Source organism: Symphalangus syndactylus, chromosome 8, assembly GCF_028878055.3.
Source record: "Symphalangus syndactylus isolate Jambi chromosome 8, NHGRI_mSymSyn1-v2.1_pri, whole genome shotgun sequence".
In the NCBI taxonomy this organism is placed as follows: domain Eukaryota; kingdom Metazoa; phylum Chordata; class Mammalia; order Primates; family Hylobatidae; genus Symphalangus; species Symphalangus syndactylus.
This window is the reverse complement of record NC_072430.2, coordinates 144515349-144533211: the sequence shown is the minus strand read 5'-3', so window position 1 is coordinate 144533211 and position 17863 is coordinate 144515349. Positions and strand designations below refer to the sequence as shown.

General features: G+C 44.1%; 1 protein-coding gene across 10 annotated transcripts in view; it reads left to right on the top strand.

The window, feature by feature from the left end:
• The window catches only part of NDUFA10 (NADH:ubiquinone oxidoreductase subunit A10), a 64601-nt gene that overhangs the window by 14945 nt on the left and 31793 nt on the right, over positions 1 to 17863 (top strand). For all 10 annotated transcript variants that reach the window (XM_055291166.2, XM_063645846.1, XM_063645845.1 and 7 more), the window contains 2 exons: positions 3562 to 3616; positions 5631 to 5716. In XM_055291166.2, the coding sequence (XP_055147141.1) occupies positions 3562 to 3616; positions 5631 to 5716 (141 nt within the window). The remainder of the gene's footprint in view (positions 1 to 3561; positions 3617 to 5630; positions 5717 to 17863) is intronic.

The window sequence follows — 17863 nt, the reverse complement described above, 5'->3', positions numbered from 1 at the left end:
ACACATTGAAGAATGAGTACCAGATGTACTCTATGCAGTATGCATTATTTTAAGTGTTGAATTGTAGACCAAGATCAAACTGCAGCTTTGTGATGGACTTGGGTCTTAAAAGTTTTCTCATAGAAATTCACTATGAAATTTGGCTGAAACTATTTTATGTAAAATTTCAAGAAACCTATAGCGAGTTGTATTTTAAAATTTATTGACCATTAGCGTTTTAGAATTCAAGAGTTATTTTCCAACAGAAACAATATTAGGTTTCCTGGGCTTGTATATTTAAACCATTGTTTAGTTAAATACTGAATATTTTTATTGTTAGATCTTAGGTTAGACCTTAGAAGACAATATTGTTAGATCATAGATAATTAATAAACAGTAAAGTCAAAACTAAATAGGAGAAATGTTTTGTTTAGTTTTAATACTAGTGTTTGAAATAAAGCAGATTGACCTGACAAGATGATAGTTCCATTGAAGTTCTGCGTCTCCTGTCTTTGAACAGTTCGTCCTGTGTTAGCCCTTCTCTCTGTCACATGCTGATATATGGTGATGCTTCACTGTTTTTGTATGTGTTGCTTATGAATGCATAATGAGCATTGCAGCCTTTTCCAAAATATTTGTATTGTGGGATTTTAAGAGGCACAACGAGCTAACTCTCATAGGAATATGTATTTTCTGGCTTTGTCAAGGTTTATGACCCAAATCTTAGGCGTACATGCCTTTATCCTCATTACCTTAATTATGAATGTGTTAATGAGTATGAGTATCAGTTTCACAAACATTTGGCCATTCCCTTGTTCAACATATATTTATTTACTCAGCTCCAACACTGCTAGTTCCCAGTGTCAGTGTCAGCTGAGACACAGAGGTACACAAGACCGGGTAGGGAAGGCCTTTCTGAGAAACAGTCGTCTCCTCTGAGATTTTAGAGACAAGAAGATGAGCACTGAGTGACCAGCCTGACATGTTGCGAGTTTTGTAACTGTCCGTTGTTTCAGATTGTTCTAAGGTGGGTGAGGAGCTGGGGAGGATCTGGAAGTATTGAAGTAACTTGTGGGTTCAGGAATACAGCTTGTGGCTCTCCTCAGCCCCGAGCGACCCATAGGAATAACCACCGTTGAGGTTGCCTGTGAGCTGCCGGCCCAGCCCTTTATGGGGATTTCCTCCAGATCTCTGACTCCATACTTGATACCTTCTTATTTTAGGCCTCCTTTCACAAGGCATTGGGAATGAGAGGCAGGTGTGACTGGACAGAGGTGGTTTTATTTGTCCGTTGCCGAGGTTGTTAGCATGCTGAATCGAGGCACACAGAAGATAGAAAATGGACTCTTTAGGTTGCTCTCAGCAGGTAGTTTGGGGTCTGGAGCTCACTGAGGGCAGGAGCCCTGTCTTCCCCACCTTCCGTACCCCACACAGCACCTGGCTCCTGGTGGGGCTTCAGCTAATGTCTGTTCAGTTATGTGTGTTGAACGTACCTGTCACGTCATCCTGATCTCTCATGCCCGTTCTTGTGCAAATATGTCAAATAGTTTGTGACCTTTCATATTGCTGTATGAGAACAAATAATGTTTCTGTGCTAGCCCTGTTCATCAGGGATGTTTAAGACCTCTGTCTCCTGTACACTTCAGTTGAATATTCACTTAGGTGACTTGCAGAGGGAATTATTCTCCTTTGTCACTTTGTGCCTTTCTCTTCGTAATAACAATGAGTAGCTGTGGACGGTTCAGGAAGCAATACAGCAAGTTCTGTAATTAGTGTGGCCTTTTCCTTGCCAGCCCTAATGGCAAATGCACTAAGTCACTTTCCTCACTATGGATTTATTGTTCACTCTGCTTACAGTTTCTGACCGTTTATGTTGAACTTAAGGGTGCTGTGAGGAGTGCAGTGATTTCGTTGCAGTAAGAATCTATTATCCAGTTGTATGACTCTGAATTGTGAGTTATAGACTTGTGTGGAACAGATGTGTTACTGAGTGATTGTAGAACTTGAAGACTTTTTTCTTTTTCCTACACTTCGGAAGTGATGTGAGTCAGTAACGATGAGACTTAATAAAATATAAGCACTTTACCTATACTATGTAATTTAATTAACCAGTGGTCTGTTGAAGATGGTCAGCAGAGTTGGTGAAGTTTGTTTGGTACCATTGTAGGGGTCAGGTGCTGATTTCAGTATGAGAATAAATAGCTTGTACATTCTTGGAGTATTTATTTACCCTGTATGTTTACATCCTAAATGTGTGGACGGTGCTCTGGTATAAAGATGCCCTCTGTCCCTGTGCTCAGTTAGGCCCTGGGCTGTGGAGGGTGCTGTGGTATAAAGATGCCCTCTGTCCCTGTGCTCGGTTAGGTCCTGGGCTGTGGAGGGTGCTGTGGTATAAGATGCCGTCTGCCTGTGCTCAGTTAGGCCCTGGGCTGTGGAGGGTGCTCTGGTATAAAGATGCCCTCTGCCTGTGATCGGTTAGGCCCTGGGCTGTGGAGGGTGCTCTGGTATAAAGATGCCCTCTGCCTGTGATCGGTTAGGCCCTGGGCTGTGGAGGGTGCTATGGTATAAAGATGCCCTCTGCCTGTGCTCGGTTAGGCCCTGGGCTTTGTTGTCCTTTCCTGTGACCGGCACCTAAGTGAGAAGATGTCCCTGGTTTATACTGGGCAGATGATGTGTGGGACACAGTAACCCCTTGACATTATGCTGGAAGGGGCTTCCAGCGTTCCTGCCGTGGTGGGCACTCCAGTGGGCCTCCTCCTGGTCCGGCCTGTCTGATGGCCTCTCTGGCCAGGGTTGGGACTGCATAGGTTCCCTCTGGGTGGTCTGGAGATGATGGCAGGGGCAGCTTCTTCATTTGGTGAGGTATGGAGATGCCAACCTGCTGCTTTTCAGTCACCCGCTGGCCGGACAGCCAGGTCTCCGAATGGTCAGTGTAGGCATGTGGGGAAGCGAGCATGGCGAACTGCTGCTGCCTTCCTTCTGGGACCTGGTGCTAAATTCTCAGTGGCCGGACTAAAGACCAAGGACTAAGATAACTGAGTTGCTGCTACCCGGTTGTATAGTTTGGCTGAAACATGTTACTTTGAGGGTTTCATTTGTCTCCTAAATTCTAAATCCTAGTAGTTCAATTAACCTGTGTCCCACTTTGCCAGTTTTGTGCCCTCTGTGCCTCTCCTCGGTTAGGCCCTGGGCTTCGTTGTCCTTTCCTGCAGCAGGCACGGCATTTGGTGATGGTATGTGCAGCTGCCGACGTGGCTCATGTACCTTGTTCCTGTGGACAGTGATGGTTGTGGTCTGTCACGCCCTTGGCTTGGGGGCAGTGTAGTCAGGAGAAGGGAAACGAGGAAATGGACCTGCTGTTGTCACTGTCAAGCCAGCCATGAGAACATTCTGGCTTCTTTTAACATGTCCTCCTGAACCAGTCTAGCTCTAATGCACCCTCACATGCCCAGCACAATGCCCAGTGCAGAGAATGTGAGGTTTTAAATTCGAGCAGGAGACTTTAGCAGTATGTATTCATTTGTACGTTTAACTTCAGCTTGGAAAAGTTTACATTGAATTTCATCTTGTTTTTTCTTACAGTGAAAAATGTGAGGTTTTACAGTATTCTGCAAGGGAAGCTGAAGATTCAACAAAGGTGAGAAAATGGTTGCAAAGTTGAAAGTGATTCCTACATTCGATTCACGCGTGAGGTTCTTGCAACTCAGATCGTCAGTTAGATTCCCACTGGTCTTAACACACGTCAGTATCTTATCACCTGAAAGCAGTGCCAGTCAGATCCATCATCACACTCCCCTGGCCATGAGGTTCTGATTTTCTTTTAAGTAATTCAGTTTCTACGATCTGAAAATTATAGATGTCACAGAATCTGGGGTCATCCATTCCACCATTTTTATTAAAGAGATGGAAAATTGAAAGTTGGATTAGTTAATGGGAAAGATTTATATGTAAAGATACAGTTTTCCCTAAATTAGTGTGTTTTGTGAAAGTCTAGTAAATCTTGGTGTAGTTTTCAGGGAACTTTATGAATAACAGCCAGACAAACATTAAAACATCTAAAGAAGAATAACGAAAGAACATTTGCCCTCTCACATACAAAAACAAACTATACGATTATAATAAGGAGAGCATTGTGGTGTTAATGCAAGAATTAATAAAGAGCTTAATGGAACAAGAGTCCAGAAACATGTATGCACCTGTGTGTGAGTATCTTCAGTTTGGCAAAGTTAGTTCCTAAAAGGATAATTACAAAAATGAAGTAGAGGAAAATTGTTTCCTAAATGGTACTGAGGCAATTGAGCATACATTTGTTAAAAAACAAGTTTTTTTATTTTGTATTTTATAAAGCATAAATTACTAAAAACAAAACAAGGTATAACAATTCTAGAAGAAAATACAAGTTTCAGGATCTGGTCTTGAAGTGTGAGTGGTGCCCGCGTAGAGAAGAAGCTTTGCGTAGTTGGCTGCTGGGGTGACAAGCACACTTCAGTTGCCTCTCAGCATTGGGAGGATGAGAAGAGGGAGGTTAACTGAGCTTTTCTGCACAGAGAGTAGCATTCTCCTTGCAGAGGGAAGCCCTGCATTCTTGCCCAGGCTCTCCTACTACCAGTTGTAAAGTTCTTTTGAGACCTTGGTTTATTCTACTCAGACTGATTAAATTACATTTCATTTTCTCCTCGGCCTTCTGTTTCTGTTTTTAGAGTATTTATATACCTTTGAGAGACTGTTTAGGTGGCATGTATCTTAGAAGAAGAAGAATACATTTTGTCTCTAACACTATGTTATTTGAGTTCATTTTTGAATCTACTCAAATTCTCGAAACTAAAGAGGGTTCCTGAGTTTGGCCTGTTGTGAGGAGAGAATGCATATGGAAAGATTACTCCTCTGGAAGGTCAGACTGTGTAGACAGCCAGCCTTGGGGCCAGGCACCTAGATCATTAGGTCTCTCTAGGAAATGGGTTTATATCTTATTCTTTTGACATTTTGAGGGGCTAGGTTTTGCCTTTTAGAAGGAACTTACTTGGGAAGAAATGAGTAGCCTGTCCTGAAGGCTGATTTTTCTCCCCTAGTCTTGATTGTTCTCACCTGTCCTTTTCTCCCAGCCTGCAGGGTAATGTCTGTCCTACTTCCTGATCCCTGAGTGTTAGCTAGGCAAGGCCATACTGTGATGCAACGCTCAACCCCGCCATTTCATTAGAGGTCAGCCAGCTTCACTTCCATTCTGACTGTTATGGTGTGATTCTTCCTGCCAAATACTCATAGCTTATAATGTATTAAAATGTTACCTCTTGGCCAGGCATGGTGGCTTGCGTCTGTAATCCCAGCACTTTGAGAGGCTGAGGCAGGAGGATCGCTTGAGCCTAGGAGTTTGAGACCAGCCTGGGCAACATGGCGAGACCCCATCTCTACTAAAAATACAAACATCAGCCAGGTGTGGTGGCGTATGCTTGTAGTCCCAGCAACTCGGGAGGCTGAGGTGCTGAGGTGGGAGGATTGCTTGAGCCCAGGAGGCCAAGGCTGCAGTGTGCTGTGATTGTGCCACTACTTTCCAGCCTGGATGATAGAGCCAGACCCTGTCTCAAAAAAAAGTTATTTCGTTTAAATTTCTAAAATGGGGTTCTCTGTTTAAATTGGAATTTTTCCTGTCTTAGGTGGTAGAGGACATTGAATACCTGAGGTTCGAGAAGGGGCCGTGGCTCAAGCAGGACAATCGCACTTTATACCACCTGCGATTACTGTAAGTGCATCTGTGTGGGGGCTGTTGCACGTCTGGGGTCTACTTGCATGATGGGGAAACTTAAGGAAGTTTGAAATAATTACGTTTCGAGTTAGGTGTTAGCAGCACCAACCCAATACTTAGATGCATTTTCTCTTCCAAACAGCTCCTGAACCCCCTGGTCTGATACTTAATTTATTGAGTGCCATTATTAATTTAACAGGCATTTTGCTTCCACTATGTGCAACAGCGTTCCAGATTTAAGAGATACAGTGTTAGATAAAATTCTTGATGTCTTTGAAAATGTGTTTTGATGGGGGGAGACAGAGTAAACAAATAGATAAAACTGTGTCAGGTCACAAAGGCCAGGGAGGGAAGTAACCCTGAGTAACGAGGTGGTGAGTAGCTAGGGGTGGCAAAGAGCCTGTCTTGAGATGAGGCCTAAGTGAGGCCGTGATTGGGTGCTGTGGGCTGTGGGGTGAGCAGAGGGCAGGCTCTTGGCAGGTGCAGAGGCTCTGAGCCAGGAGCGTGGTGGGAAGGTGCGCCCAGCAGCCAAGCCAGTGTGGCCGGAACAAGAGTGGGGAGGGGAGGCCACAGCGGAAGGCGGGTAGGTCATGGTGCGTTTGGTGGGTTTTCTTCTGAGATGAGATGCCGTTTGGGGGTTTGAAGCAGAGGAGTAATACGATGTGACTTACATCCATTCAGCTATTGTGTGGATTCTTTGGTATCAAATGAAAAACAAAAACCATACCGATTAGGTAAGTTGAAAAAAGCTATCTTCATCTGCGTCACTCTATTGAAACTGCTCCTGCCAAGGAGACGGCCTCGCAGTTCCACATGCGGCAGACCGTTGTCTGTCATGCTGCTCCCTGACCCTGGAAGCAGCGCCACTGCCCCTCTTCTCCACTCCCTTCTCTTGGTTCCATGTCCTCCCCCTCCCCCAGTCTCTCACTCCTCCACCAGCTGCTGCGCTGCTGCCCCTCTTCTCCACTCCCTTCTCTTGGTTCCATGTCCTCCCCTTCCCCCAGTCTCTCACTCCTCCACCAGCTGCTGCGCTGCTGCCCCTCTTCTCCACTCCCTTCTCTTGGTTCCATGTCCTCCCCTTCCCCCAGTCTCTCACTCCTCCACCAGCTGCTGCCCTCTGGGGCCGGGCTCTCCTTTTCTGGTTCCTTCTGCCTGCTACCGGGCTCTGGCAGGCACAGTGACCCCGGGCAGTGTCTCGTCCATTGAATTCAATTTCTTGAGGATGTACCTAGTCACACAGCTGTGGATAGCATGGATACCACCGTAGGTCTTGGCCCAGACCTTTCCCCCGCACACCCAGCAAATTTCCCCCGGCTGCCTCTTGCAGTGTCTGTGTGCACTGACCTTCCCACCGGTGACCCCCAGCTCTGCCTCTTCTGTCCTGGCTGGTGCGGGCCACCCGGGAATCTCATCCTGCTTGGGTCTCTCCTCCACCACCCACCCCCTGCTGCTTCTCATCACTGCAACGCCCAGTGCCTGGTACGGGCCTCATATCCAGTGTGCACTCAGGGGATGTATCTGGAGTGAGTGACTTTGATTTCTTTTAGGGCTATAGATTGTACAAAATTCAGAGATGATTTTGTAATGAAAAGTGCTGTTGTATCATAATTCTGATTATTTATAAATCAAGATTCGAGTAATTTGAGGGTCTTTGACTTGTGAAATGCAGAAAACATGAGTAGCTATTTGGGGATCCACCTTTTGTGTTAAGTCTTTAGCCCTTGGCCTGAGCCTGCCCTGTGCTGCTTCCTGCCTTTACCCAGGATGCTGTGTGCAGACCGCACCAACACCTTGCCTCTCGAGGGCCTGGAGGCACAAGGATGACCGGGGCACTCAACTTCCCTCTCCTCAACGTTTGGAAGTAAATTAGGAAGTTGGTGCCTGCAGATGGCAGCTCTGTTCTTGGCCCTGTGATGTTGGCGTTCTTAGGCCGTTGGTGCTTACCTTCTTTCTCTACCTGATGGGATGTGAGTGATACAGTAGTCTCCTAGGATGACCAGAGGGACAGCTGGTTCACTGCACATGCCACTAAAAGTTCACTGATCAAAAGGTAAACAGAATGTGTAATAAGTTTACTTCTGGCCAGGCAGGGTTCACGTCTGTAAACCCAACATGTTGGGAAGCTCAAGTGGAAGGATTGCTGCAGCCCCGGAGTTCGAGACCCGCCTGGGCAATATAGTGAGACCCCATCTCTACAAAAAATTTAAAAATTATCTGGGTATGGTGGTGCATGCCTATAGTCCCAGCTACTTGGGAGGCTAAGGTGGGAAGGTCACTTGAACCTGGGAGGTTGAGGCTGCAATGAGCTGTGTTCACGCCACTGTACTCCAGCTTGGGCGACAGAGACCCTCTCTCTCAAAAGAAGTTTACTTCTGTTTGATGTTTTTAGTACAGCATTAATAAGCAAAAAATAGGTTTACATTAAAAAAAAACTAGTCATTCTACTTAGTTTTTTAATTCCTGATACACTGTTAAAATAGTATTTGCAAAATCAGTTTTCTAGTTAGTGGAATGGATACTGAAGGGTGAGTGAGGTAGGCACGCTGTGGGGTCCTCACGTCAGACTGAGGAGACGGGAAGGGTCAGGTCAGCCCTTAGCTAGCGGTGTGACTTGGGACAAGTCAGTTTATCTGCCTGTGCCTCCATATGTAAGATTATGGCAGTGAAGTAGGGTGCTAGGCCATGTGTGTTGAAGGAAAAAACAAATATAAATTTTATATATTATATTCCATATATTCACTACTGTATAAAATGTTATTAATCTAAAAAGTAGCTTACTGAAATGATTGGCTCTCTAGAAAGACTTTTTAAGGGAATCTAGCAAATCTTCCATGAGAAAGTAAAACAAGCAACAAAACCTGCTTTCCTTGTCTTTTTTTTTTTTTTTTTTGAGTCAGAGTTTTGCTCTTGTTGCCCAGACTGGAGTGCAGTGGCGCGATCTCAGCTCACTGCAACCTCTGCCTCCCGGGTCCAGGCGATTCTCCTGCCTCAGCCTCCTGAGTAGATGGGATTATAGATTTTTGTATTTTTAGTAGAGACAGGGTTTCGCCATGTTGGGCAGACTGGTCTCGAACTCCTGACCTCAGGTGATCCACCTGCCTCGGCCTCTGAAAGTGCTGGGATTACAGGCGTGAGCCACTGCACCGGCCTTCCTTATCTTTCTGAGCCATTGCTAGGAGATGGAAGTAAAGCACAAAGCACTGCTTTTGGCCCCTGAATAAATATTCTGTATCCTGGAGACAATGGCCAAAGGTTACAACACATTTCAACCTGAGGGCCGTGAGTTTGCTGATTGACAGGGTGACTGACCAGAAATCAGAGGGGTCCTGTGAGGTGTCTGAATGTAGAAGTTTCTCTGAGTCATTAAAGTCAGCTGATCATTCCCTGTGCAGCCATTTTTGTTGCACAGTCAGTGTGTGCTTTGCTGTGAACTGTGGCAAGGGCCATCAAACACTGGTTCATGCCGAGTAATTTTAACTTTAGGACAGGGATGCGTAGGTGATGGAGACCAAGAGGAGAAAATAAAAGTATATTTCTGAGAAGAAAATGATTGTTGTAATACCAGAGACTCACCATTTCAAAACCAGGTCAGAAGGATCCCTTGAGAGGGACTCAGCCAATCACCTGTCACTGTGCCCCTGGGCAAGGGGCCTAACCTCTCTGAGCCTCTGTCTCCTTGTTGTAAAGCAGGGAGAAAATAGAAGCTACCTCATAGGACTGTTGTGGGGATTAAATGTGGGAATAATTTGAAAGGCTCAGAACAATGTATATATATCGTAAGTACTAAAGTTTTAGGGACTATGTTATGATACTGTTTATGGTATATTATTATACTCTGATTGTAGATTCATGATGTGTTTACATTTCTCCATTAGTATTTTTGTTCTTTAATACGAAGCTTTTTTTTTTTAACTTTTTAAGTAGTTTTTTTCTGATCTTAGAAATAATTTACATTAATTATCCTCAGTTCACGCTTTATGGAAATCTACAGTGAAGTTGAACCCACCTCCTAAAGACAACCGTGATGAAGATGCTATTCATATTTGTTTCTGTGCATGCGCCAGTGCAGTTTCTTGTTGTAATCCAGATTCCCAGTGTGCCCCGCCCCTTGGTGGGAGAGCTGACCTTCTGAGTGATGTGCCCACCAGCTTTGCAGGGTTGAGCACCACAGGGCTTAGCACTGCTTTGTATATATAGTTCTGTGTTGCTTAACGACAGGGATATGTTCTAAGAAAGGTGTCGTTAGGCAGTTTCATTGTCGTGAAAACACCATATTTACACAATATTTACACATATTTACACAAGCCTAGATGCTATAACCTGCACACCTAGGTGGTATGGTGGAGCCTGTTGCTCCTAGGCCGTAAGCCTGTACAGCATGGTACAGTACTGAATACTGTTGCCAGTTGTAACACAACGGTAAGTATTTGTGTATCTAAACATAAAAAATAATATGGTATAAAAGATGAAAGTGATCCACCTGTCTAGGGCATGTACCGTGAGTGGAGCTGGCGGGACTGGCAGTTGTTCTGGGTGAGTCAGTGAGTGAGTGGTGGGTGAATGTGAAGGTCTAGGACATCACTGTACACTGTGGTAGACTTTGTAAACAGTGTACAATTAGGCTACACTAAATTTATAGAAAAAGTTTTTTCTTCAGTAAGAGATTAACCTTAGCTTACTATAACTTTCTCTTTATAAGCTTAATTTTTTTTCTTTCTTTATATCCTTATTCTAGAAGTATTTTTTGATTTTTAAAATTACTTATTTTTACTTTTTAAACTTTTGTTGTTGTTGTTAATTAACATACAAACACAGTGGCCTAGGCCTACACGGGGTCGGGAGCATCCGTATCGCTGTCTTCCACCTCCACACCTGTCTCACTGGAAGGCTTTCACGGGCAGTAACACGCATGGAGCTGTCACCTCCTGTGACAATGATGCTTTCTTCTGGATGCCTCCTGAAGGACCTGAGGCTGTTTTGCAGTTACTTTTTAAAATAAGTGAGATGAGTACTCTAAAAATCACGATAAAATGTCTAGTATAGTAAATAACCTAAACTTGGCCATTGATGAGAATATCAGGTATTCTGTACTGTACATAATTGTGTGTGCTGGACTCTTCCACGACTGGCAGTGCAGTAGGTTTGTTAATAGCACATCACCACAAACACAGGAGTCATGCGTTGAGCCACGGCACTGTGACAGCTGCTGTGACAGGAAGTGTTCGGCTCCATTAGAATCTTGCAGGACCATGTTGTGTATGTGACCTATTGTGGACTGAAATGCTATGTGCTGTGCATGACTGGAAACTGGCAGGAACCTGCCACACTGTACAAACAACATGGGTTTCCCAGGAAGGCCACAGGAAGGCTGTTGTGCGCTCTCCATCAGTGTAACTTTGTGAATTTGCCTAACATTTCCATTTTCCCAAAATTCAGCTTTAGCTGCAGCCGTCAGGTTCCTCGCCGGAAACAGGTGGCACATTTGACCAGAGAACAGAAGAGAGTTTAGTAAAGGAACCATTGGTGAAGAGCAGGGCAGGGTTGAGGGAAGCAACAGGATGGTGAGACACCCAGGCCATCCACGGTGGGAAATGGCAGTTGAGGGCGGGGCACTGGGCTTTGGAGTCCAGAGCTGCTGCTGCTGCTGCTGCTGTGGAAGAGGCTGTCCAGCATCAGATGGAGCCCGAGGGGGATGGGGAACCTGCATGCAGGGAACCAGCAGAACAATCATCCACCCAACTGCACTTGAAGTCAGAGGGCAGTAGAGCCCATAGGATGCAAGGAGCCAGCCTCTGGGCACAGAGCACCTTGGTGGAAGGTTAGAGAGGAGATCTAAAGGGCCAGCTGGAAAACAGCCCCAGACTGTCCACCCAGGGAATGCAGAGGACGGTCAGCATTCACTGTTGTCCTCTGTCCAGAATGAAAACGTGCATCCCTACGTGGGCCAGGGGCAGCCACCATGTCATTGTGCGGTGATGACCATTCATAGTCTCGAGTTGGTCACCGCGGGTGTTTTTCGTATAAAGTAGAGGGGGAAAGAAACAACCTGCCACAGAGTTCCTGGAGTCCCCGCTTCTGTGGTGAATTCAGAGACCCACGTTCACTTTAGTAGCTTCCTTGGTTCCCACAGCCTCCTCCCCTCTGCCAGCAGCTCAGATCCATGTGGTCCTTACCTGGTGCAGCATCCTGAGCCTGTGTGCTGTGGGTTGGAGCCTTGGGGGCTGCCGTCTGTGGTAGTTGCCTATCTCTGTTCAGAATACGATTTATCACAGTGAATGAGGACAGATACACAGACAGATCAATACAAAAAAAGACATGTTGGACTCTGGAGAAATCCATGCACAGGCTCTTCCTCCTGTGAGGGACACTGAGACATTGATTGAGCGACTTTCTCTAGCAGCAAAAAATACAGTAACATGGGCAGTATTTCTGCCTGGAAAGCCCTTTAGACACTCAGTGCCCGTAATTTTTACTGGGGGCTGGTCACGTAGGAATCCTCTGCTTCGCAGCTACTCAGGTTCCAGACTCCCAGAAAGAAGGCAAGTGTTCTCCATAACTCCCATCGTACCCTGGTAGGGCTGAGTTTGCTGCTCAGCCTCATCAGCATAGGGCAGTTTTTAGAAGCTGAGTTTCCAGAAGCCAACCAAGGGCCAGCCTCAAGGAGGCCCTGCCGCAGACAGCAGCGTAGGCCTTCTCTGTCTGTGGTGAAGGAAAGGCTTCTGAGAGCGCAAGAGTGTGCTTCTGGCAGAAAAACTTCAGGCAGGGGATGCAAATCTGAACCCAGGGAATGTGGTTTTTCACCGTGGGCAGAGCCTGGGATTTTAACAAGACCAAGGTTTTGTAAGAGAGGGGCAAGGAACTGAGCACAGACAAAATCGCATGTAAGTAGTGGTGAACCATGACGCTTAGTCTGGGTAAGGAGGGAAGTGAAGGAGGGAGGGGTGAGGGGACTGAAATGACAAAGTGGATGAGAGGCCAAAGGCATACCCTCTTGGAAGAGAAAGTCGGGAACAAAGGTTGAATATAGAATCAAATCACCTGCGATTCTGCCGCCACAGTGCCAGGATTAACAGTTGAATGCAGGTTCTTCCAGTCTTTAAATATGTGTGTGTGCATATATTTCTAAATATATCTTGTGTGTATTTTTGTATTCTACTTCCAATATTTTGAGCATGTTCCTGTTTCGTTAAACATTTTAAAATTTGATTTTTTCATGTCTCCCCATATATGCTGCACTTACCATTGATTGAGATGCAAATCAGGGCTTGGCAAACTGGCCTGTGGGTCAGCTCCAGCCGTCAGCTGCTAAGAATGATCCTTACGTTTTTAAAGGATTGGAAGGAAAAGAAAGGATTATGTGATGGAAACTGTGTATAGCTCTCAAAGCCTGATATTTGCTATCTGGCCGTTTACAGAAATAGTTTTGACCTCTCCGACACTGCATAATCCATTTACTGTTTCTTTAAAATAGATCTCTTGGGTTATTTCAGTTTCTTCATGTTCATAATACAGTAAAGAGCATGTTGTACCCCTTTTTGTTCAATTTCAGGTTACTTAAGTTATAAAAGTGGTCAGAGTGTATGAACGCATTTTACAGTTATTGAGTTTTTGCAAAATGATTCTCCAGAATATGTGTACCAGTATCCATACTTGGACCTGGTCCTCTGAATTTCCCTATAAAGAATATAATTAAACAAAATGCAAACAAAAACTTTCGATTCTGATACCCAAACAAGTATTTGTTTTGCTTTGCATTTTATAAACGCTAAACTTCAATTTATATTTTTATCGGCTATTTATTTGCTCTTTGTGAATTTTCCCTTCATATTTATTAACTTTTTCAAAGAACTAGGTTTTTGTTTTGATGATTTATCCAGTTCTTTTCCGTTTTATTGATGTATACCCTAGTTTTATTATTTTTTCTCTGCTTTCTTTAGGCTTCACTTGCTCTTTTTCTATAGATTCCTAAGCTTATTGATTTTAGATCTTTTTTTCTTGTTGAATATAGTCAGCCCTTTGTATCCCTGGGTTCCGCATCCTTGGATTCGACCAACCTTGGATCATAAATATTTGGAAAAAAAAAAAAGCCAATAAAAATAACACAGCAATAAAAAATAATAAAAATGTAAAAATACAGTATAACGGACTATTTATATAGCATTTACATTGTATTAGATATTATATTTACTGTATTATTGTATTACGTTGTATTAGGTATTATACATACTCTAGAGATGATTTAAAGCAGGGGTGTCCAATCTTTTAGTTTCCCTGGGTCACGTTGGAAGAATTGTCTTGGACCACACATAAAGTAACACTGACGATAGCTGATGAGTTAAAAAAAAAAAAAGGCAAAAAAACTCATAATGTTTTAAGAAAGTTTATGAATTTATGTTGGGCTGCATTCAAAGCCACCCTGGGCTGTATACAGCCATGGGTTGGACAAGCTTCATTTAAAGCATATGGGGGGTGTGTGCATAGTTTATATGCAAATACTATATCATTTTCTGTAAGGGACTTGAGCATCCTCAGATTTTGGTATTAGTGGAGGTCTGGGAAGGAAGCCCTGGAGAACAGAAGAATGGTTGCATGTGCATTCACTGCTGTCAGTTTCCCTCTGGGTGCTGCTTTTGCTGTATCACACAAATGTGGATAAGTTGTATTTTTATTTTTATTCAAAATGTTTAAAAAAATATTTTGAGACTCTTTCTTTGACCCACATGTTATTTAGAAGTGTGTTTAATCTCCAGGTATATAGGGATTTTCTAGGTATCTTTCTGTTGTTGATTTCTCGTTTAATTCTCTTGTGGTCTGAGAATACACTGTGTATGATTTCTGTGTATGATTTATTAAGGTTTTATATGGCCAGTGTTTCCTGTCTTGATTAGTGTTCCATTCAGCTTGAGAAGAGTGTAGGTTCTGCTGTTGCTGGAGTGTTGTATAAATGTCAGATCGAGCTGATTGATAGTGGTATTCAAGTCATCGGTGTCCTTACTGATTTTCTCTCTGCTGGATCTGTTGGTTACTGAGAGTTGGGCTTAAATTTCCAACAGCACTGGATTTGTCTATTTCTCCCTTGGGTTCTACTGGTTTTTGCATCACATATTTTGAGGTACTGTTGTTAGGTACATAGTTTATTATCTTAGGTTATTATCTTCTTGAAGAATTGACCGCTTTATCGTTATGTAATGCCCCTCTTTTCCCCTGATGTTTGTCCTTGTTTGAAGTCAGCTCTATCTGAATTTAATATAGCCACTGCAGCTTTCAGTTAGTGTGGGCATGGTGTGTCTTTCTTCCTCTTCTATCTTGAGTCTTTAGTTTTCTTGTAGATAGTAAGTAGTAATTGGGTCTTGTGTTTTAGTCTACTCTGATAGTCTCTGTCTTTTAATTGCTGTATTTGGACCATTCACATTAGAAGTGAGCGTGAAGATAATCAAGTTCCATTTTACCATTGCTTTTCCCTCTTTTCAGTTTGCTGCATTTGTTGTTTCTCCCTGCCTCTTTTTCTGCCTTCTCTGGATTTCATTGAGCATTTTATAAGATTCTCTTTTATCTTTTCCCTAACATCTTGATTGTACTTTAAAAAAATGTTTGTAGTAGTTGCTGTGGAGTTTCCAGTATACATTTACAACCCATCTAGGTCCACTTCGCGATGGCGCTGCTGCTCCATGGGGCTGCAGGTACCGACGGCACAGTCTTCTTGGCTCCTCCTGCTGTCACTGTGACATGGCTGCCATTCCTTCCACTTTTCTTTTTCTTTTTTTTTTTTTTCTTCGAGACAGAGTCTTGCTCTGTTGCCCATCGCCCAGGCTGCAGTGGCATGGTCTTGGCTCACTGCAGCCTCCCCGTCCTGGGTTCTAGCAGTTCTTACATATCAGCCTCCCAAGTAGCTGATATTACAGGCGTGTACCACCACACCCTGCTGATTTTTATATTTTTAGGAGGGATGGGGTTTTGCCATGTTGGCCAGCTGGTCACAAACTCCTAACCTCAAGTGATCTGCCTGCCCTGGCCTCCCAAAGTGCTGGGATTACAGGCATGAGTCACCGTACCTGGCCTCTTCCACTTTTTATAAGCTATAAAATCACTCAATTCATTGTTGCTGTTAGTCCAGGAAAGGCCATTGATTTTCAGTTTTTTCTTACTGGAAGGATGGAAGTTACAGCTTCCAGCGTTCACCCTTTGGAGCTGAAGCTGGAAGTTCCCTCTTTGTTTTTTAAAACTCTGTTAACATTTTGGACTAGATGCCTATATTTGTGTGTGTGTTTGTAAATTTACCTAAATGATATACTCTGTTATTCAAAACTTTGCTTTAAGAAACCTCCATCTTCTCTTTAAACTGCTCTATTGCAGCGGTCCCCAACCTTTTTGGCACCAGGGACCGGTTTCATGGAAGGCAGTTTTTACACAGACTGAGGTGGGGATGGGGGCATGGTTTCAGGATGATTCAAGTGCATTGCATTTATTGGGTACTTTATTTCTCTTATTATTACATTCTTATATATAATGAAATAATTATACAACTCACCATGATGTACGATCAGTGGGAGCCCTGAGCTTATTTTCCTGCAACTAGACGGTCCCATCTGGGGGTGATAGGAGACAGTGACAGATCATCAGGCATTAGATTCTCAGAAGGAGTACGCAAACTAGATCCCTTGTATGCACGGTTCACAATAGGGTTTGTGCTCCTGTGAGAGTCTCATGCCGCGCTGGTCTGACAGCAGGCGGAGCTCAGGCAGTAATGCGAGTGAGGGGAATCGGCCATAAATATAGATGAGGCTTTGCTGGCTTGCTCGCTCGGCACCTGCTGTGTGGCCAGGTTCCTGACAGGCTGCAGAGGTGTGTGGCCCGGAGGCTGGGGACGGGACCCTGCTGAACCGTGTTCTGCTGTTATGTCTGAAATCTCATAGTTAACAGTAGATGTCAACACAGTGTCTGGAAAGTGTTTCGGAAATAATTTGTCTGTTCCACAGCACTTCTGTGGGGCGGGACTCCCTCATTTTACAAGGAGAAGACCATGGCTCAGAGAGCTCGAGCCTGCCAAGGTTGTGTGACTGTGTGTGGGGCGTCTCCCCTCTCGGGCTGCAGGAGCTAGAGCTGCTGCTCTCTGCATCCTCTGTGTGGTCCTGTGCCCTGGGCCATCTTGCCGTCCCTCCTGCCGTCTGTTCAGGCTTGAATCCTAGTGGAACCTTCGACTCCTCCGTCAACCATAATCCTAGCTTGAACCCTCCTTTTTCCTTGCTGACCCCTTTATCCTCCCCAAAGTCACACCCTGCAGGTCAGTGTGCCACTTTTAGTGACTTCTCTTCCTTGTCTCTAACACTTCTGCTCCCCTTAGGGTGTAATCCCCTAGTTCTTGCTCTCTGTTCCTCTGCCTCTTTATTTCTTCATCCCACTCCCACCAGGTTTATTTTTTTAAAAAGTCACAGTGACCCCATTTTCTCTTTACTTGAATCTTTGAGTGGCCTATCTTCGTTTAGTCGTAGATCCGAATTTCCTTTCCCAGAATTAATTCAGAATCCCAGTCTGCCCTGGTTCTGCGTCTTCTACCAGGATACCAGGCAATCTCCCAGGCCCTTCTTCCACCAACCACCACCTGCCCAGTAGTTACTTAGAAATCCTAGCAGTCTTTAAAGCTTGGCCGTAATCACCCTTTTTTCTCCCTGACAGCTTCCCTTAACTCTTGTAGGCTGTTACTTATATGAATGTATATGGTATCCCTGTTTGTTAGTATTAGCTACTGCTGGGCATCATATGACATCTAACAAACTTACCGAGACAAAGGATTGTGTCTGACTTGACCTCCCTATGGTAACAGTGTCGTTTTCTAAACACAGTGTGAAATGTGTGTTGATTCGATTCTGCACCGTTCGTGTAGTTATTTAGTTATGTGCTTATCAGAGCATAGAGAAGGATCCTGTAGTTCCCCCATAGTGTATCAATTATAGCATTCAGTTGTTTTAATCTAGTTCACTATGAATGGTTTTGTTCTTTTTTCTCCTGATATCTTGTCTTTCTTCCTCCCCAAAGATGTTTCGTAAGTTTACAATATCAATTGTGTTTATTTTCATTTGAGTACCATTTCTCAATTGAGGGACTCAAGTGATAATTATGACCAATTTTCTAACATAATTATTGTAA